At 49.7% G+C, this 22,409-nt stretch overlaps 1 protein-coding gene across 1 annotated transcript in view; it reads left to right on the plus strand.

Annotated features, from left to right (window-relative positions):
- Window positions 1-22,409, plus strand: part of EPHB4 (EPH receptor B4) — a 53,459-nt gene that overhangs the window by 18,136 nt on the left and 12,914 nt on the right. Inside the window, exons 3-6 of the mRNA XM_083580850.1 lie at window positions 5,014-5,081; window positions 9,596-10,277; window positions 20,142-20,297; window positions 21,425-21,754. Of these exons, the coding sequence (XP_083436976.1) occupies window positions 5,014-5,081; window positions 9,596-10,277; window positions 20,142-20,297; window positions 21,425-21,754 (1,236 nt within the window). The remainder of the gene's footprint in view (window positions 1-5,013; window positions 5,082-9,595; window positions 10,278-20,141; window positions 20,298-21,424; window positions 21,755-22,409) is intronic.

A 22,409-nucleotide genomic window follows, 5' to 3' on the forward strand; every position in this document is an offset into this window, starting at 1 on the left:
ATAGATAGATAGATAGATTTTTGTTGTTGTTTAGTTGTTTAGTCGTGTCTGATGCTTCATGACCCCCTGGACCAGAGCACGCCAGGCCCTCCTGTCTTCCACGGCCTCCCGCAGTTTGGTCAAACTCATGCTGGTCGCTTCGAGAACACTGTCCCACCATCTCGTCCTCCATCGTCCCCTTCTCCTTGTGCCCTCCATCTTTCCCAACATCAGGGTCTTTTCCAGGGAGTCCTCTCTTCTCATGAGGTGGCCAAAGTCTTGGAGCCTCAGCTTCAGGATCTGTCCTTCCAGTGAGCACTCAGGGCTGATTTCCTTCAGAACGGAGATGTTGGATCTTCTTGCAGTCCATGGGACTCTCAAGAGTCTCCTCCAGCACCAGAATTCGAAAGCATCAAATCTTCGGCGATCAGCCTTCTTTATGGTCCAGCTCTCACTTCCATACATCACTACTGGGAAAACCAGAGCTTTAACTATTCGGACCTTTGTTGGCAAGGTGATGTCTCTGCTTTTTAAGATGCTGTCTAGGTTTGTCATTGCTTTTCTCCCAAGAAGCAGGCGTCTTTTAATTTCGTGGCTGCTGTCACCATCTGCAGTGATCATGGAGCCCAAGGAAGTAAAATCTCTCACTGCCTCCATTTCTTCCCCTTCTATTTGCCAGGAGGTGATGGGCCCAGTGGCCACGATCTTCGTTTTTTTGATGTTGAGCTTCAGACCATATTTTGCGCTCTCCTCTTTCACCCTCATTAAAAGGTTCTTTAATTCCTCCTCACTTTCTGCCATCAAGATTGTGTCATCTTCATAGATAGATAGATATTATATGAAGAAAATTCTCTAGGGAATTTGCACCCTTTAAAAATGAATTGCACCCAACATCCGCGGCTGTCGCTCTGTGGGAAGGTACAATTTTTAAAAGGGGACCTTTGGCAGCAACGGCAACAGAGACGCTCTCTCTGTTTTAAGATGCAATTTTGTTCCCTTCCAAATGCCTGTTTTAAATGCCTATTCCACGTCTGACCTCCTTTAACAAGGTTTTGTTTTGAAACGGTTTTAAGTGCTGGGGCGATGAACTGCTGGCGCGTTTGCAAAGCTAAGCAGGGTCTTGCCCGGTTTAAAATTAGGTGGGAGACCGTGTGTTGAGATCGCTGCATTGCAGGGGGTTGGTCTGGATGACCCCCGGTGTCCCTTCCAGGTCTGCGATTCTAGGAAGGAATAATACTTCATTGCTGTTGTTAATTTTGCTGCGTTCATTGTGCACTCCCATCTTCCTTTGCAATGCCTTGCTTTTGAACGCTTTTAAGGTAACGTCTTGTGGCTTCCTCGTGAGGAGGAGACGGAAAGAAGTCTGATCCGCTCCTCCTTCAGAGGACCCAGGCATCCTGGATTCACAGATTCCCCCCAAAAAAATTCCCCATGGTCCTGTCCCCCCCATTTGTCCAAACTCAACAGGCAGACAGGCAGATTTATAAACCACGAGGCTTTTAACATGTCTTAAAAGACACCAAGAATAAAGAAAACACAAACCCCTGCGAAGAAAAAAACCTTCCTGACTTGCATTTCCTCAAGCAAGCCGGCGTCTGAATCGATAACGTTGGAGATATCTTGGCTGTCCACCTGATTCAAGAGACTCTTTTAAAGCGTTCAATTTCACTAAACGTAAAACAAGACGAACGGCGTACGTATTCCAGCGAAAGGGAGGCAAACTCACAGGTCAGGGATACAGGGTCAGGAAACGAAAGATATCAAGAGAAACGTTAAAAGGGATATTTATTGGTACAGATAAGAACTCAAACAGCGGATCTAGAACTCGCCTAATCAAAACCATCGCCGGATGAAATCATATTTTGGATGCAATTTGCCATCTGTGCGGATGCATTGCTAAATCACAGAAAGCCGCCAGCAGCGATTATTATTAATTATTATTATTGGTTAGTAATATGATGTCTGTTGCCTGCGTTCACCAGCAAGTCCCCGGGAGGGATGCGGCAGGTTAAAATTCAGAATTAGAAACCGTTAAAAGAAATTACAGGCTTGGGAATTGGCGTGGGCCCTGAAAAACGCACAATTCTCACGTGACGAAGGCCTTCGGAGTGAAGATGGGCGACTCCAGCGCTTGCTGGAAGCGAATATGTTTTTATATATGTTGGGGCAGCTCAGATGGTCAGGGTGCAAATAATAAAATAATCACCCTCATCGTTAATGATTATAATAATTTGCACCTTGGGCAGTGAGATCAGTGACCGATTTGTATTTTTAACGCCGAACCTCAAAACGTCAACATTTCTGTCCCTGCAATTGGCCCTTTTAACGAGAAACGCAAACTTTCCCGAAGGTTGAGATTTAAGGGATTAGATGGCTTGTTTCTTACTAAGATAGCATTTTGACCCTGAAAGCCTGTTGACCCGTAAGGGGGGGTGAGTGGGCAAAAAATCCCAAAATCTGCATTAGGACAGTGGCTTTATAGGATGTGCGCAAGCTTCCCAGTTACACAGAACTCCTCTTATATATAAATTTTTATTAATTTTAACGTATCAACAATAATTAAATATGCTCTTACATCGTATACACATTTTTGGACTTCCATCAATCTCGTCTGAAAATTTTCCAAGCTAATCCCTTAATATATATTCTTTATTTTCCCTATTGCTTTTAAATCTCACGACTAATATATCTGTTCTTTTTCAGTTTGTAACGTTTCGTAAGTTTCTCCATACAAAACTTCTTGTAGTCCTACTAGCGTAATTTGTTGATTACAAGTGCTCTTCAAATTATTCGTATACTTCTTCTATGAGTCTCTGGTCCCGCAGGTTTCGAATCCTTCCTCTCATTTTGCCCAATTCTGCGTAGTCCATTAATTTTGTCTGCCATTCTTCCTTTGTCGGAATTTCTTCTTGCTTCCATTTCTGGGCGAACAATACTCTTGCCGCTGTTGTTGCACATAAAAACAATTTACCATCTTGCCTATTAATATCCTGACCGAGTAAAAAAAGCTTCTGGTTTTTAAAAAAATGTATATTTCATCATCTTTTTCATCTCATTATATATCATTCCCCAGAAGTCCTTTACTTTTTTACATTCCCACCACATATGATAAAATGTTCCTTGTTTTTCTTTACATTTCCAACATTTGCTATTTGTCTTATACATTTTAGCTAATTTCACAGGTGTAATATAATATATTATTATTATTATTATTATTATTATTATTATTAATAATAATAATTTATTTATACCCCACCCATCTGGCTGGGTTTCCCCAGCCACTCTGGGCGGCTTCCAACAAAACATTAAAATACAATAATCTATTAAAGATTAAAAGCTTCTCCAAAGAGGGCTGCCTTCAGATGTCTTCTAAAAGTCTGTTTTTCTCTTTGACATCTTTTTTGTTTTTCTCTTTGACATCTGGTGGGAGGGTGTTCCATAGGGCGGGTGCCACCACCGAGAAGACCCTCTGCCTGGTTCCCTGTAGCTTTGCTTCTCGCAATGAGGGAACCGCCAGAAGGCCCTCAGAGCTGGACCTCAGTGTCCAGGCTGGACGATGGGGGTGGAGACGCTCCTTCAGGTCTACTGGGCCTTTGAGGCCGTTTAGGGCTTTCAAGGTCAGTGCCAACACTTTGAATTGTGCTCGGAAATGTACTGGGAGCCAATGAAGGTCTTTCAAGACCGGTGTTATGTGGTCTCGGTGGCCACTCCCAGTCCCCAGTCTAGCTGCCACATTCTGGATTTTTTGTAGTTTCCGGGTCACCTTCAAAGGTAGCCCCACGTAGAGTGCATTGCAGTAGTCCAAGCGGGAGATAACCAGAGTATGCACCACTCTGGCGAGACAGACAGCGGGGAGGGAGGGTCTCATCCTGCGTACCAGATGGAGCTGGTAGACAGCTGCCCTGGACACAGAACTGACCTGCGCCTCCATGGACAGCGGTGAGTCCAGAATGACTCCCAGGCTGCGCACCTGGTCCTTCAGGGACACAGTTGCCCCATTCAGGACCAGGGAGTCCCCCACACCCGCCCGCCGCCCGTACTTCTGTCTTGTCAGGATTCAACCTCAATCTGTTAGCCGCCATCCATCCTCCAACCGCCTCCAGACACTCACACAGGACCTTCACCGCCTTCACTGGTTCTGATTTAAAAGAGAGGTAGAGCTGGGTATCATCCGCATACTGATGGACACCCAGCCTAAACCTCCTGATGATCTCTCCCAGCGGCTGCATGTAGATGTTAAAAAGCATGGAGGAGAGGACAGATATACCATCTATACATCGTTTTCATCATATTCTCCAGTTACACAGACCTCCTCATCAAGAGGCGACGAAGAGTTCTGTGGCGCTCGAAAGCTTGCAAAGGATTTGGCGGCAAATAAACTCAAGTGCTATGCAAAGCTGGGCCAGTAAAGGGTGTGGGCTACTAGGGGAGGCGTTTAAGGCCAGGTGAGGAATGGCATTCGGCCCCCCGGGGCTGCAGTTCCCGCATTCCTGTGTAGATCATTAACCCCTTCTGGTTCTCTCCATCGCAAAGTTCTGTGCACGTCGAATTCTGGCAAAAATAAAATAAAAGAATGTCAGAATTTTCACCTTTGCTGTCTTTCTTTCTTTCTTTCTTTATTTCTTTCTTTCTCTCTCTCTCTCTTTCTTTCTTGAATTTGCATTTTATTTATTTGTTAACATTCTTATATTACATCAGTAAACGTCGTCCTATTACATTACAGGACTTACTAAAATTTCCAACGTGTGTACAAAAATTATATACAAATTTTGTATACCTAGAAAGAAAATGAAACGAAAAAAGGAGAAAAAACAAAAACAATTCCCCCAAAAAATTATATACACACCAACACACTAGACTTCCTGTCTTTCCCGTTGTATATTCCTTTTTTTTTTACAAATGAATGTACTTTTGTTATTGAATGTATCTTTACATATTATCTAATACATTCCTATATCAGTATGTGCTGTTGGTCTTATTTCTCAACTCGGTCTCACTCCAACGTCAATCAAATCCTGTCTCTCTCTCTTTCAGAGAGTCTTATGAACACCAAGTTGGAGACGGTTGACCTTCGGTGGATGACGTATCCTGCGGATGGGCAGGTGAGGCAGCGGGAAGGTGGGATAATAATAATAATAATTATTTTATTTTATTTATACCCCACCCTTCCCGGTTCAAAAACTGGGCTCAGGGCAGCTGTTATGTACTGAGTTGAATAGGATCCAGACTGCAGCAGTCTGATTGGTCCTAGAACAATAGGATCCAAAAGGCAGCAGTCTGATTGGTCCTAGAACAATAGGATTCAGAATGCAGCAGTCTGATTGGTCCTAGAACAATAGGATTCAGAATACAGCAGTCTGATTGGTCCTAGAACAATAGGATTCAGAATGCAGCAGTCTGATTGGTCCTAGAACAATGCAGCAGTATGATTGGTTGGCAGAAACCACCCAATCATGCTCCAGATAGAAGTGAATCCGCAACCTGATTGGCTTACAGTAGAATTCCGGAATTAGCCAATCATGTGCAGCCCATTGTGTAAATAATGTATATAAGCAGATACTTTGAGGGGACATTCATTCCTCCTCACCACTATGAGCTGAATAAAGAGCATGAAATCACTTTGCGACTCTATTTCAGCAGCTAACAACAAATTTAAAACACTTTTAAACACTCAATTATAAAAGCAGCATAAAATAAAGTATGAAAACATGAATAACAATGAAATTCAAAAATAAAAAATCAATAGATAATCAAAGTCCCTGACCTCCCTCGGGTCCACGTTGCCTCATGTCTCCCGTCAGCTCAGAGAGTCGGGGCCAAGGTCTGCTAGGTGGGTGGGAAGAAATAATAGAAATAATCATAGCCCAAATGCCTGCTGTGCAAGAAACCCTGAGCCAAAAAGTTTTTTTATTTTAAATGTGAAACTTCCCAGCTTTTGTAAAGGGAGTGCGGGGAAAGCAGGTTGGGAAACCCAGAGGCCGTTACCGTATTTTTCGCTCTATAGGACGCACTTTTTCCCCGCCAAAAATGAAGGGGAAATGTGTATGCGTCCTTTGGAGCGAATGCAGGGGGGAGGCAGGCAGGAAAGGCCCCCAAAAGCCCCCCACAAGCTCTGCGCGGCTCTTGCGGGCTTTTCCCCAGGAGGGAGAAGGGACTGATGCGACCAGTCAGTCCCTTCTCCCTCCTCGTAGAAAAGCCCACAGGAGCCGTGCGCTCCTTAAAGGGTGCACGGCTCCTGTGGGCTTTTGCAGGAGGTGGGTGTATTGCCATAGCCGTGCGCAGCCTCTCCCGGCCGGAGAGGTTGCACGGGGCTAAAGAAGCCATAGCCGTGCGCAGCCTCTCCCGGCCGGAGAGGTTGCGCGGGGCTAAAGAAGCCATAGCCGTGCGCAGCCTCTCCCGGCCGGAGAGGTTGCGCGGGGCTAAAGAAGCCATAGCCCTGCGCAGCCTCTGCCGGCCGGAGAGGTTGCGCGGGGCTAAAGAAGCCATAGCCGTGCGCAGCCTCTCCCGGCCGGAGAGGTTGCGCGGGGCTAAAGAAGCCATAGCCGTGCGCAGCCTCTCCTGGCCGGAGAGGTTGTGTGGGGCTATAGAAGCCATAGCCGTGCGCAGCCTCTCCCGGCCGGAGACGTTGCACGGGGCTAAAGAAGCCATAGCCGTGCGCAGCCTTTCTGCTGCTCCCCGACCTGCTCTTTGGGGCTGGCGGTGGGCTTCCCCCCGCCAGCCCCATAGAGCAGGTTGAAAGGAACCTGAAGCCCGGAGAGTGAGAGGGTTCGGTGCGCACTGACCCCTCTCGCTCTCCAGGCTTCCAAGGTAGCCGCCTGAAGGCGACCGAACGCACCTTGAAGGGCACCTTGTTGTAGAGGGGGAAAACAAGGGGGGGAATTCACCCCCTCTCCGCGCATCGCCTCCTGCCGCTTCGCTGAAGGGTGCTGGGCAGAGAGGGGGAGAATTTATTTTCTTGTTCTGCCCCTCTAAAACAAGGTGCGTCCTATGATCCGGTGCGTCCTATAGAGCGGAAAATACGGTGATTCTCGTTGTTTGTGGTGTGCGGCAGCAGGTTTAGGACCAGAATGGGAAGTGGGGTAAGCAGGAGTTCCTCTGGGCATATACAGAGTGCGTTTGGGACCGGAACTGGAAGTGGGTTAAACAGGAGTGTGCCTCTGGGCGTATACAGAGTGCGTTTGGGACCGGAACTGGAAGCGGGTTAAACAGGAGTGCCTCTGGGCGTATACAGAGTGCGTTTGGGACCGGAGTGGGAAGCGGGGTGAACAGGACTGCCTCTGGGTGTATACAGAGTGCGTTTGGGACTGGAATCGGAATTGGCGTGAACAGGAGTGCCTCTGGGTGTATACAGAGTGCGTTTGGGACCGGAACTGGAAGTGGGTTAAACAGGAGTGCCTCTGGGTGTATACAGAGTGCGTTTGGGACCGGAACTGGAAGTGGGTTAAACAGGAGTGCCTCTGGGTGTATACAGAGTGCGTTTTCCTCTGGTACTGAGCAACTGCAGCCCTTCCAGATCTCAAAATCCCCTCTGTAACTCAGTGTGTCTCTCGCTGGGTGGATCAGCATTCCTGTTGGGAATCTGGCCGGCGCCTGCTATCTGCTCCTTCTGGAAACAATTGGAGACATTTTTTTATTATTCCAACAAGCTTTCGCAGCTGAACGAATGCTTCTCCGTCCCGTTTTTAAAAACTCCCCTTCTCTATAAACTGTTGCATGCAATTCTTTTTATTTTCATCTCATGTGTCGCCTCGAGAGCTGTATGTTTGTGGAAGGCGAGGAAATAATAGAACAGCAGAGCTGTAGGGTTGGAAGGGGGCAGCGGGTCATCTAGACCAACCCCCTGCAATACTACTAATAATTTTGTTTTTTGTTTTAAAAGATCTGGGTCAGGGCAAAGTGGGACCCATCTAGTCCAGCATCATACTGGCCAAACAGATGCCCGTTATAGAAAGCCCACAAACAGGACTTGTCAGCCAATGAAGCTGAACATAAAATCCTCTTTTAAAGCCATCCAAATTGGTGGTTGTTTATTGCAGCGTGTGTTCATTAGGCTTTCAGATCCCTGAACGGTTAAAAACACAGTTTAAAGAGGAAGCCAGATTATTAAAAACAGCAGCTCAAATCTCAGAACAAAAGAAATATCGCCCCAGACTTAGATGGGTCTGGGAGTTAACTCTGAGCAGCCCAAGAAACGAGAAGAAAAAGGGAGTTTTTGGCAGCCTGAGAAGAGCTTCCCCAACATGGCGCCCTCCAGTAGGTGTGGACTACAACTCCCATTGGCCTTTGCATCGGACAGCCGTGCTGACAGGGTCTGATGGGAAGTGTGGCCCCAATGGCCGGGTTGACAGGGGCTGATGGGAAGTGTGGCCCCAATGGCCGTGCTGACAGGGGCTGATGGGAAGTGTGGCCCCAATGGCCGGGTTGACAGGGGCTGATGGGAAGTGTGGCCCCAATGGCCGTCCTGACAGGGTCTGATGGGAAGTGTGGCCCCAATGGCCGGGTTGACAGGGTCTGATGGGAAGTGTGGCCCCAATGGCCGTGCTGACAGGGGCTGATGGGAAGTGTGGCCCCAATGGCCGTGCTGACAGGGGCTGATGGGAAGTGTGGCCCCAATGGCCGGGTTGACAGGGGCTGATGGGAAGTGTGGCCCCAATGGCCGGGTTGACAGGGGCTGATGGGAAGTGTGGCCCCAATGGCCGTCCTGACAGGGTCTGATGGGAAGTGTGGCCCCAATGGCCGGGTTGACAGGGTCTGATGGGAAGTGTGGCCCCAATGGCCGTGCTGACAGGGGCTGATGGGAAGTGTGGCCCCAATGGCCGTGCTGACAGGGGCTGATGGGAAGTGTGGCCCCAATGGCCGGGTTGACAGGGGCTGATGGGAAGTGTGGCCCCAATGGCCGGGTTGACAGGGGCTGATGGGAAGTGTGGCCCCAATGGCCGGGTTGACAGGGGCTGATGGGAAGTGTGGCCCCAATGGCCGTGCTGACAGGGGCTGATGGGAAGTGTGGCCCCAATGGCCGGGTTGACAGGGGCTGATGGGAAGTGTGGCCCCAATGGCCAGGTTGACAGGGGCTGATGGGAAGTGTGGCCCCAATGGCCGTGCTGACAGGGTTTGATGGGAAGTGTGGCCCCAATGCCCGTGCTGACAGGGGCTGATGGGAAGTGTGGCCCCAATGGCCTTGCTGACAGGGGCTGATGGGAAGTGTGGCCCCAATGGCCTTGCTGACAGGGGCTGATGGGAAGTGTGGCCCCAAATGGCCTTGCTGACAGGGGCTGATGTGAACTGTTTTCCAAAATGGCCGTACTGGCAGGGGCTGATAGGAAGTGTCGCCATAAATGGCCGTGCTGACGGGGCTAATTGGATCCGTGGCCCAAAACATTGAGAGGGCCACCGGCTTGGGTTGCTCTGAACACCTGACCAGTGGCGTAGCGTGGGGGGTGCAGGGGGGACCGGGCGCACCGGGCGCAACATCTGGGGGTTAGGGTTAGGGGGCGCAAATCCACGGGTTAGGGGGCGCAAATTACTTGCCTTGCCCCGGGTGCTGACAACCCACGCTACGCCACTGTACCTGACAAACTTTCAAAATGTCCTCTCTCTCTCTCTCTCTTTGTGGCAGTGGGAGGAGCTGAGCGGCCTGGACGAGGAGCAGAACAGCGTCCGCACCTTCGAGGTGTGCGGCGTCCGCTCTCCCAACCAGAACAACTGGCTGCGCACCACCTTCGTCCCTCGCTCGGGGGCCACGCACGTCTACGCCGAGCTGCGCTTCACGGTGGTGGAGTGCTTCTCCATCCCGCAGGTCACGCGCTCCTGCAAGGAGACCTTCAACGTCTTCTTCTACGAGGCCGACCGCGACCTGGCCACCGAGTCCTTCCCGCCCTGGATGGAGAACCCCTACGTCAAGGTGGACACGGTGGCGGCCGAGCACCTGACGCGCAAGCGGGCGGGCATGGAGGCCTCCGGAAAGGTCAACGTCAAGACCCTCAAGATCGGACCGCTCTCCAAGGCCGGCTTCTACCTGGCCTTCCAGGACCAGGGCGCTTGCATGGCCCTGCTCTCCGTCCGACTCTTCTACAAGAAGTGCCCCGCCGTCACCGTCAACTTCACCCTCTTCCAGGAGACGGTGCCGCGCGAGCTGGTCATGCCCGTGGCCGGCCGGTGTGTGCCCAACGCCGTCAAGGTCAGCGCCCGGCCGCTCAGCATGTACTGCCGCGAGGACGGAGAGTGGGCCGAACAGACCGTCACCGACTGCACCTGCGCGGCCGGACATGAGCCGTCCGAGGAGAACACCAAGTGCCGAGGTGAGGATGCCCCGCAGAGGAGCATTATTATTTTTACAGTGGTACCTCCGGTTGGGCACGCGGGTGGCGCTGTGGGTTAAACCACAGAGCCTAGGGCTTTCCAATCAGAAGGTTGGCGGTTCGAATCCCGTGAGCTCCCGTTGCTCGGTCCCTGCTCCTGCCAACCTAGCAGTTCGAAAGCACATCAGTGCAAGTAGATAAATAGGTACCGCTCCGGCGGGAAGGGAAACGGCGTTTCCGTGCGCTGCTCTGGTTCGCCAGAAGCGGCTTAGTCCTGCTGGCCACATGACCCGGAAGCTATACGCCGGCTCCCTTGGCCAGTAAAGCAAGATGAGCACCGCAACTCCAGAGTCGGCCACGACTGGACCTAATGGTCAGGGGTCCCTTTACCTTTACCTCCGGTTGTGGACAGGATCCGTTCCGGAGCTCCGGCTGGATCCCAAGGTTTCTGCAACCGGAGGTGTTGCTTCCGCACATGCGCGAGCAGCGAAACCCAATACATCCGGGTTTGCCGCTTTTGCAACCCGAAGTTTACGGTACCTGAGGGTAACCTAAGCCAAGGCAGGACTGTATTTTGTTGTTGTTGTTGATGATGATAATAATAATAATAATAATATTAATAATACCCCACCCATCTGGCTGGGTTTCTCCAGCCACTCTGGGTGGCTTACAGCACATAAAAAATTGTGAAATATACACAGCTGTCTTACACAGGTGACTGCAGTCATTGATCTCAGTTATATACGTATATCTATCTATCACCTGCCTGCCTGCCTGCCTGCCTGTCTGTCTGTCTGTCTGTCTATCTATCTATCTATCTATCTATCTATCTATCTATCTACAGGACTCCTCCACACTTGCTCATGTGCTGTGCCTAGAAAGCACAAGTCCTGACAGTTTCACGCTTGACCCACGCTTTCTAAGCAGGGGCCCAAGGAGTTTTCCCCTTGACCCCCGCTCCTTTCCAAGGGAAAACCTGCTCTTCGTGATAGATGAGAACAAATGGCAATCTGGAGGAAACCCAGATTCCTGTTTGCTCCGATTGAGCACTAAAGAGCAGGGGTTTTTTTCCAGGAGGGAAAATGTCGTTTATTAAATCTGTATACTGCCCTTCGTCTGCAGATTTCAGGGCAGCTCACAGCAAAAACACACAGATGCAATAGATAAATAAAGGAGGCAAGTAAATGAGTAGCCGGAAAGGTGCAAAGAGTCTAAGCTCTCGGTGTTGACGCTGTTCAAAGATGATTACAATTTTATTTATTTTATCTTTTTTTATTTATGCCCTGCCCATCTTGCCCCAGTCACCCAGTGTGGCTTCCAACACTTATGAAAACATTATAGGACGCACCTTGGCTCCCCTCCAGGACTTGCCGTCATGGGATCTTCTGGCAGACAACTTTGTGAAGTTAATTATTGATTCTATAACCAAGGACTTAGAATCATAGAATCCTAGAGTTGGAAGAGACCACAAGGGCCATCGAGTCCAACCCCCTGCCAAGCAGGAAACCCCATCAGAGCACTCCTGACATATGGTTGTCAAGCCTCTGCTTAAAGACCTCCAAAGAAGGAGACTCCACCACACTCCTTGGCAGCAAATTCCACTGTCAAACAGCTCTTACTGTCAGGAAGTTCTTCCTAATGTTTAGGGGGAATCTTCTTTCTTGTAGTTTGGATCCATTGCTCCGTGTCCGCTTCTCTGGAGCAGCAGAAAACAACCTTTCTCCCTCCTCTATGTGACATCCTTTTATATATTTGAACATAGCTATCATAGGTCAGACTTCCCTCAAGCCTTTAGGGGTTTTTTTTTGGGGGGGGGGGGGAGATGGGTCTGACCTAAATCTACTGACTGTTGACTTCAAATGGATGAAAAAGACTATTGTGAGACCAAGGGAGAATACTCTTCTCCCTCCAGGCCATGAGTCATAGAATTGTAAAATTGGAAGGGGACCCCGACGGTCATCTAGCCCAACCCGCTGCGATGCAGGAATGTGCAGCTGTCCCATATGGGGCTCGAACCTGCAACCTTGGCGTTGTCAGCGCCACACTATAAATATCGTTTTCTAAATCTCCCGTCGCTAGTTATGAACTGCATTTCGCTCCGGTTTTTCATCCAAGAAGCTCTCAGGTGGTGGTTCTGCCCTCACAACAACAACCTTGTAGGGTAGGCCAGCAGGCAGTAACTGGCCTGTGGGGTTCGAATCCTCGCTCAGCTGTGAAAGAAGGGATCTTGAGGGGTCAGTCAGGGCCTCGTGGCTTGACCTAACTCACATAATAATAATAAATTTATTATTTGTACACCACCCATCTGGCTGGGCTTCCCCAGCCACTCTGGGCGGCTTCCAACAAAGATTAAAAATACATTAAAATGTCACTCATTAAAAACTTCTCTAAACAGGGCTGCCTTCAGATGTCTTCTAAATGTCAGGTAATTGTTTATCTCTTTGACATCTGGTGGGAGGGCGTTCCACAGGGCAGGTGCCACCACCGAGAAGGCCCTCTGCCTGGTTCCCTGTAACTTCACTTCTCGCAGGGAGGGAACCGCCAGAAGGCCCTTGGAGCTGGACCTCAGCGTCCGGGCAGAACGATGGGGGTGGAGACGCTCCTTCAGGTCTACTGGGCCTTTGAGGCCGTTTAGGGCTTTCAAGGTCAGCACCAACACTTTGAATTGTGCTCTGAAATGTCCTGGGAGCCAATGGAGGTCTTTCAAGACCGGTGTTATATGGTCTCCCAGTCACCAGTCTAGCTGCCGCATTCTGGATTAATTGCAGTTTCCGGGTCACCTTCAAAGGCAGCCCCACGTAGAGCGCATGGCAGTAGTCCAAGCGGGAGATAACCGGAGCATGTGCCACTCTGGTGAGACAGTCCACGGGCAGGAAGGGTCTCATCCTGCGTACCAGATGGAGCTGGCAGGCAGCTGCCCCGGATGCAGAACTGACCTGCGCCTCCATGGACAGCAGTGAGTCCAAAATGACTCCCAGGCTGCGCACCTGGTCCTTCAGGGGCACAGTTGCCCCATTCAGGACCAGGGAGTCCCCCACACCTGCCCGCCCCATGACCCCCAAGAACAGTACTTTTGTCTTGTCAGGATTCAACCTCAATCCATTAGGCGCCATCCATCCTCCAGCCTCACAGGGCTGTTGTGAGGATCAAGTGGAGAGCAGAGGGAGAACAAAGTACGCTGTCTCGACCTCTTTGGAAGTGAGGTACAAATCTGTGGCGCGTCCGCATTGGGAACATTTGTGCGCAGTTCTGACTCCCTCGCCTCAAAAAGGATATAGTAGAGTTGGAAAAAATTCAGAAAAGCACAGCCCACATGATCACGAGGATATGGAGCGACTCAGTACAGTGTTTGGGTACTTTTAGTTTGGAAAAAAGGCAAGGAATAATAATTATATAATAATAATTTATTATTTATACCCCGCACATCTGACTGGGTTTCCCCAGCCACTCTGGGTGGCTTCCAGCAATGTATTAAAACACAGTGGTCTGTTAAACATTAAAAGCTTCCCTAAAGAGGGCTGCCTTCAGATGTCTTCTAAAAGTCTGGTAGTTGTTGTTCTCTTTGACATCTGGTGGGAGGGAGTTCCACAGGGCAGGCGCCGCCACCGAGAAGGCCCTCTGCTTGGTTCCCTGTAACCTCACTTCTCGCAGGGAGGGAACCGCCAGAAGGCCCTCGGAGCTGGACCTCAGTGTCCGGGCAGAACGATGGGGGTGGAGACGCTCCTTCAGGTCTACTGGGCCTTTGAGGCCATTTAGGGCTTTCAAGGTCAGCCCCAACACTTTGAATTGTGCTCCGAAGAGGCGGCTTGATGGAAGTTTACGAAAGAACATGGTGAAAGTGGGTGGAGGAAACTTTTTCTTCCTCTCTCCCGACACCATAACTTGTGGAAGCTGAATGCTGGGAGATTCAGGGAAGATAAAAGAAAATTCTTCACAGATCGGAGTTAAACTGTGGAACTCCCTGCCACAGGAAACAGGGATGGCTTTAAAAGAAGATTGGGCAAATGCATGGAGGAGGCGAGGGCTATCGGTGGCTACTAGCCAGAGATGGTTTTGCTTTGCCTCCCCAGCCAGAGGCAGCGATTCTTCCAAATCCCAGTTGCTTGGGGGTTTCCCAGCAGCGATCTCGTTGTCTTCTTAAGCTACAATATCCTTTTTGAGAAGAAGAAGAAGAGACCAGATCTGCGGGCAAGGTGCCAAAAGGGGCCACCGAAGCTTTTGCATGTGGAAGAGGCCCCATGCCCTGCGCCTTCTCGTGAGGAAGAGAGACCGCATTCCAGCATTCCTCGCTTCGTAGAAACCAGGGCGGCGGATCAGGCACCAGGAAACGTAAACAGTTTGCAGGGAGGGAGCCACGTCTCGGTCAGAGAGGGATGTGTGTCTGTTGGCCGCGATCGCTGTGCTCGCTTTCAGGGACTCAGACAGATTCCCTCCTCTCGAAGTTTTTTGTCTGGCAATGCAGCTGGATGGGCGGGGTATACATAATAAAATTATTATTATTAACATCATCATCACAGCTTCCCCCATACTCTGTCCTTTGACGCCCTAAGATTCCCTGCTGCACGATGTTTTGAAAGCACAAGAATTCTCCCGAAAGCTTTCTGGGAACTGTAGTTTTCCCATTTGTAGAGCTACAGTTCCCAGAACAGAAGGAGATCCCAGTGGCGGAATGGATGTCTCGGTGGAAAATCCACAAGCAGGATTCGAACACAAGACCGACACTCTCCCTTCCAGTGGTTTCCGGCAACTGTCATTCGGACGCATTGCTTTCTCCGACTGTAGAAGTTGCAGAGCATAGCTACTGTATTTTTCGCTCTATAAGACGCACCAGACCATAAGACACACCTAGTTTTTGGAGGAGGAAAACAAGAAAAAAAATATTCTGAATCCCAGAAGCCAGAACAGCAAGAGGGATCGCTGTGCAGTGAAAGCAGCGATCCCTCTTGCTGTTCTGGCTTCTGGGATAGCTGCGCGGCCTTCATTCGCTCCATAAGACGCACACACATTTCCCCTTACTTTTTAGGAGGGAAAAAGCGAGTCTTACAGAGCAAAAAATACGATATATTGACAAGCAGCCATCAATAGCCCGCTCCTCCTCCGTGAATTTGCCTAATCTTTTAAGGCCATCCAGGTCCGTGGCCACTCCTGCCTACAGTGGCAGTGAGTTCCACAGTCCTGAATCTCCCAACATTCAGCTTTCTCGGATACCCAGGACTTCTAGCATTGTGAGCATCGGAGGAAAAAAACCTTTCTCTAGCCACTTCCATGCCCCGTTTTGCAAACTTCCGCCATTCTGCCTCCCACCTCCCTTTTTCTCTGAACCAAAAAGCCCCCAAACACTGCAAGCTGGCGTTGCCCCGGCCCCTTGATCGATTCGATGGCCCTTATCCGAAACTTCCCCAGCTCTTTCCGCATCCTTTTTCGGGCGAGGCGACCAGAACGCTGCAGGAAAACATGCGCCAAAGATTTTTGCAGCGGCATTTCAGTTTTATTTTTGATCCTTTCCCCGGCGGTCCCTGGCGCGGTTCGAATGCAGCAAAGGGGTCTGGGAAAAGGGTTCTTTCCCCAAAGACCCCTTCGCCAGCCTCCTTGCTCTCCCAGGAAGCCCACCACTGCTTCGTCCCTCTCCTGTCCTCAGCCTTTTTTTTTTTTTAAGATTTTTTATTGATACAACAATAAAAAAGAAAAAAACACAAATACCAAATTACACACAGGAATAACTATAGACACATAATTTTCTTAGCAAACAATATAACATAAATTGGTCTTAACACTAAAGACCCAACCTCCCGTCTATTCCATATTTCGGATTCATATTACTTATTGCCAATACACACTTTTATCATAATTAAACTTTTTCTAAATAATCTCTAATTTCTTATTTCTACCTTGCAACTATTACTGAAGTTCCTCGAATGCTGCAACAGAATTTAAACTACTATATTTATTTTTCAGATATTCTTTGAAAACCTCCCATTTTGAAACAAATTCCTGTTTTGATTTATTCTTTATTTTTTCTGATTGACCATCTAATTCGGCATATTCTGTTAGCTTTTGGATCCAATCTTGTATAGAGGGGGTTTCATTACTCTTCCATTTTGCTGCGATCAGAACTCTTGCTGCCGCTGCCGCATATAAAAAGATACCCTTCCTCTTTTGCGCAATATCCAAATCTGTTATTCCCAGGAGGTAGGTCTCTGTTTTTTTATTGAAAGAGATCTTTAGCATTTTTTGCAGTTCTGCATGGATACTCTCCCAGAATACCTGTATTTTCCTACATATCCACCACATATGGTAGAAAGTTCCTGAGTCTCCGCATCTCCAACAATTGCTTGACACATTTTTGTACATTTTCGAAAGTCTCCATGGTGTTAGATACCATCGGTGTTGCACTTTTTGGAAGTTCTCTCTAATCGTGTAACAATTTGTGAATTTCCAATTGATCTTCCATAAGTTTTCCCATTGGGCCATGGTTATTGAACGGCCAAAATCCTCTTCCTACCCCCAGCCTTGCAGTTGCTTTCTCTCTCGCTGTCATTCTCTCTCCTCTGGGTCACGAAGGACGGGTCTTTGAACTCCCGGGCGGCTGGACAGGGGCTTGCAAGCCCCCAGGAATGCGAAATATCTGTGGGGTCAAGGGTAACCAACTCCAGCAGGCGGCTGGAGTGGGGTGGGTGGAAGGGAGAGAGTCCTAAACAAGGTCTCTGGGAGTGGGGCAGACTTAGGGGGCAGCCACAAGAAAGCTGCTGGGATTGTTTCAGCCATTGTTTGCCACTGCCTTCACTGTGAAATTTCGTTTTTTCTTCTGCGGAGGCGGGAAATAGGGCGAGAGTCTCCCATCTTCCAGGGATAGCAAGGGTTATCCTCTACATTTGTTTAGCGAGGAGTCGATAACATTCCTGCTGTTCGGAATACACTTTCGCCGGGTTTAGCTAATGTCCGTTCCGGGCAGAGGCCTTCAGCGGCTTTTAATTTGCTTGTTTATTCCGTTTCGTTAATCAATCATTTCCTTTAAAAAAAACAATAATTAGATTTTCCGCAATGATAACACAAACCACAAAGCAGAGTGATACACAGAACGAGGGGAAGAAAGGGAACAATAAACGGATAAACAATAGCAACAAACTTAATTCTTCACAAATCCAACCTTTGAAACATCTTGATTGACTTCCCCAAATCCCTCCCTTCTGAGTTTCCTTGTAATTAAAAGTAACAGCTTTCCAATATCATTATTGAACTCAAACAGTTTCCAATTATAGTCCATCTTATTCGCTTTTCTTAACATTCTAAATCCCATTTATTTAATTGTAACTTGGTTTGATCCTAGGCCTATTTGTTTCTTTCAAGTAATTTCTAATTTTTTACATTACAATATTTATTCAAATAGTCCTTAAATTTCCTCCACCGTTAATCAATCATTTCCCGTGGGGAATCTCTTTGGGCTTTGGCTGTCCTTTCCAAGCGCATGAAAGGATCCTGCAGGATCGGGCCCATGTCGTTTAGTCGTGTCGGCCTCTTCGTGACCCCCTGGACCAGAGCACGCCAGGCCCTCCTGTCTTCCACTGCCTCCCGCAGTTTGGTCAGACTCATGCTGGCAGCTTCGAGAACACTGTCCCACCATCTCCTCCTCTGTCGTCCCCTTCTCCTTGCGCCCTCCATCTTTCCCAACATCAGGGTCTTTTCCAGGGAGTCTTCTCTTCTCAAGAGGTGGCCAAAGTACTGGAGCCTCAGCTTCAGGATCTGTCCTTCCAGTGAGCTCTCAGGGCTGATTTCTTTCAGAATGGAGAGGTGTGATCTTCTGGCAGTCCATGGGTCTCTCAAGAGTCTCCTCCAGCACCAGAATTCAAAAGCATCCATTCTTCAGCCTTCTTGATGGTCCAGCTCTCACTTCCATACATCACTACTGGGAAAACCAGAGCTTTAACTATACGGACCTTTGTTAGCAAGGTGATGCATCTGCTTTTTAAGATGTTGTCTAGGTTGTCCTTCATACTTCATTTGTTGTTGTTGAGTCGTTTAGTCGTGTCCACCTCTTTGTGACCCCCTGGACCAGAGCACGCCAGGCACTCCGTCTTCCACTGCCTCCCGCACTTTGGTCAAACTCATGCTGGTAGCTTCGAGAACACTGTCCCACCATCTCGTCCTCTGTCCTCCCCTTCTCCTTCTGCCCTCCATCTTTCCCAACATCAGGGTCTTTTCCAGGGAGTCTTCTCTTCTCATGAGGTGGCCAAAGTCTTGGAGCCTCAGCTTCAGGATCTGTCCTTCCAGGGAGCACTCAGGGCTGATTTCCTCAAGAATGGACATGTTCTTTAAGAACTTGCCATAGTTTGCTGTGGTCAACACAGTCAAAGGCTTTTGCATAGTCAATGAAGCAGAAGTAGATGTCTTTCTGGAACTCTCTAGCTTTCTCCATAATCCAGCGCATGTTTGCAATTTGGTCTCTGGTTCCTCTGCCCCTTCAAAATCCAGCTTGCACTTCTGGGAGTTCTCGGTCCACATACTGCTTGAGCCTTCCTTGCAGAATTTTAAGCATAACCTTGCTAGCGTGTGAAATGAGTGCAATTGTGCGGTAGCTGGAGCATTCTTTGGCATTGGGATGTAGACTGATCTTCTCCAATCCTCTGGCCACTGCTGAGTTTTCCAAACTTGCTGGCATATTGAGTGTAGCACCTTAACAGCACCATCTTTTAACATTTTAAATAGTTCAGCTGGAATACCGTCACTTCCACTGGCCTTGTTATTTGCAGTGCTTTCTAAGGCCCATTTGACTTCACTCTCCAGGATGTCTGGCTCAAGGTCAGCAACCCCACTACCTGGGGTGTACGAGACATCCATATCTTTCTGGTATAATTCCTCTGTGTATCCACAGCCCTCCCCGTATTCGCCCAGTCCTCTTTGAAAGCCGTCCAAGTCGTTGGCGACCCCGGCCTCCTGTAGCAGGGAGTTCCAAAGTGTAACTGCAATGTTACGAAAAACGACTTCCTTTTATCTGTCCTCACTGAAATCTCTATGGGGCCATCTAACCCAGGCGTCCCCAAACTCTGCCCTCCAGATGTTTTGGGACTACAATTCCCATCATCCCTGTCCGGTGGTCCTGTTAGATAGGGATGATGGGAGTTGTAGTCCCAAAACATCTGGAGGGCAGAGTTTGGGGATGTCTGATCTAAGCCATGCGTAGGCAACCTAAGGCCCGGGGTCCGGATCTGGCCCAATCGCCTTCTAAATCCTACGTACGGATGGTCCGGGAATCAGTGTGTTTTTACATGAGTAGAATGTGTGCTTTTATTTAAAATGCATCTCTGGGTGATTTGTGGGGCCTGCCTGGTGTTTTTACATGAGTAGAATGTGTGTTTTTATTTAAAATGCATCTCTGGGTGATTTGTGGGGCATAGGAATTCATTCATTCCCCCCCAAAAAATATAGTCTGGCCCCTCACAAGGTCTGAGGGACAGTGGACCGGCCCCCTGCTGAAAAAGTTTGCTGGCCCCTGATCTCACCCCCTGCAGCAAAGCAAGAATCCCTGACAGACAGCCACTTCCTTTTAAAAACCTCCAATGGTTATAGATGGTTGAAAGGGACCCCCAGAGGTCATCCAGCCCAACCCCATCCAGTGTAGGCATCGTAGCTAAAGAATCCCTGACAGACAGCTGTCCAACCTCTGTTTAAAAGCTTCCAATGAAGGCGATCCCACCGCCACCCTCTTAAGGTTATAGAATTCTAGGGTTGACAGGGCCCCTCAGAGGTCATCCAGCCCAACCCGCTGCAGCAGTACGGAGATCGCAGTGGAAGAATCTTGGATCGCAGCGGCCATCCAACCAGCATGGATCCTACTCACGTCCTCTGTCTCTCCCTCTCGCCCCGCAGCCTGCCCGGCGGGGATGTTCAAGCCCTCTCAGGGAGAGGGCTTTTGCCAGAGCTGCCCGGCCTTCAGCCAATCGAACGCCCCGGGATCCAGCGGATGCCCCTGCCGCAACGGATTCTACCGAACGGAGAAGGACCCCGTGACGAAGCCGTGTGCTAGTAAGTGATGTCAAAGGCAGTGGCGGGGGAGAGTGGGTCGGCGGGACCTGGGTTCCGGTTCAAAGGGCTAGTATTTGACCTATGGAGCTTTCGGTGACTCGGGACCCCCAGCACCGCACGGACTGGCTCCCCCTACGTGAACCAACCTGGATGCTGTGATCTTTGTGTGCTCCCCCCATGGGAGGTCTGGAGGGTGGCGGCACGAGGACGGGGCCTTTTTGGTGGTGGCCCCCTTCTTTTGCGGTGCTCTCCCCAGAAATGATGCCCTGGCACCATCTTTAGGTACCAGGCAGAGGTTCCTTTTCCACCTGGGCTTTTGGCTTTTAGTGATCTGTGCGTAGGATGTCTTTATCCTGCCTTTCAAAAATAGGATTTCTCGCCGTGCGCCATATACTCGCACTCGACCGCTTCGTTCTGCAAAACTGGTGCTGCTACAGGTGCGGCCGACCGCCTGTCCTGCATCTGGAAGAAATTGATACTTTAGTGTGGAACTCTTTTTGGCTCCTGCTAAAAGCAGCGATGTAGAATGGCGCTGGATGTTTTGTCTGTAGTTTATTGCTGTTTCTCATCTTTCAAACGGTTTTAGGAGTTCCTTTTCCGTATAACTTATCGTTTTACTGTCTCTCGGGCTTTAAAACAGAAAACCAAACAAGGGGTATTGAAATTTTGGGTGTTTTCCTCTTTCCTTTTGGTCCTAACGTTGGTTTTAATCTGCTTTGCTTCTTTGTTGAAAGTTACTTTTTTGGGGGGGAAGGGGAAAAAAAGACAAATGAGCTTAATAAAAAATAAAACAATCGAAAGCAGCTGGAGGGCAGCAGGTTGGTAGAAGAGTTGGATGGGATCCCCAAAGGTCATCCAGACAAACCCCCTTTGATGCAGGAATCTCAGCTAGATCATCCCTGGCTGATGGACACCTGACCTCTGCTTGAAAACCTCCAAGGAAGGGAGTCCATTCTGCTGCCAAACAGCTCTTGCTGTCAGAAAGGGACACCCAGGGGTCATCTAGCCCAACCCGCCTGCAACGCAGAGGGTTCAAGTTTGCTTTGTTTGGAGTAAGGCTGTCCTGGGGTAGGTCGGGGTCCCCCCATCCTGACCGTTGCCTCTTTCCCTCCCTCCCCTCCCCGCAGAAGGCCCGTCCAAGCCCCGCAGCCCCGAGGCCAAGATCAATGGCTCGGTGGCCGTCCTGAAGTGGAGCGAGCCCCTCGAGAACGGCGGCCGCGACGACGTGGCCTACCACGTCACCTGCTCCGAGTGCCCCGAGAAGCAGCCGTGCCGGCCCTGCTCCCGCCTGGCTTACGCCCCCCGGTCCAGGGGCCTGTGGGAGCGCTCGGTCACCGTGGAGGGGCTGCAGCCCTACATCAACTACCTCTTCCGGATCCAAGCCGTCAACGGCGTCTCCGAGATGAGCCACAACCCGCCGGCCTCGGAGTCCATCAACGTGACCACCAACAAGGACGGTCAGTCGCTCTCGCAGCCGGAACGGCACAGGAATGCTTTATTATTTATACCCCACCCATGGGTTTCCCCAGCCACTCGGGGCGGCTTCCAACAAAGATTAAAAATACATTAAAATGTCACCCAATAAAAACTTCCCTAAACAGGGCTGCCTTCAGGTGTCTTCCAAAAGTCAGATAGTTGTTTATTTCCTTGACATCTGCTGGGAGGGCGTTCCACAGGGCGGGGGCCACCACCAAGAAGGCCCTGTGCCTGGTTCCCTGTAACCTCGTAGGGAGGGAACCGCCAGAAGGCCCTCGGAGCTGGACCTCAGTGTCCGGGCAGAACGATGGGGGTGGAGACGCTCCTTCAGGTCTACTGGGCCTTTGAGGCCGTTTAGGGCTTTCAAGGTCAGCACCAATACAGTGGTACCTCTGGTTAAGTACTTAATTCGTTCCGGAGGTCCATTCTTAACCTGAAACTGTTCTTAACCTGAAACACCACTTTAGCTAATGGGGCCTCCCGCTGCCGCTGCGCCGCCGGAGCCCAATTTCTGTTCTTATCCTGAAGCAAAGTTCTTAATCTGAAGCACTATTTCTGGGTTAGCGGAGTCTGTAACCTGAAGCGTATGTAACCTGAAGCCTATGTAACCTGAGGTACCACTGTACTTTGAATTGT

The sequence above is a fragment of the Podarcis filfolensis genome, assembly GCF_964270895.1.
Source record: "Podarcis filfolensis genome assembly, chromosome: 13".
In the NCBI taxonomy this organism is placed as follows: Eukaryota; Metazoa; Chordata; class Lepidosauria; order Squamata; family Lacertidae; genus Podarcis; species Podarcis filfolensis.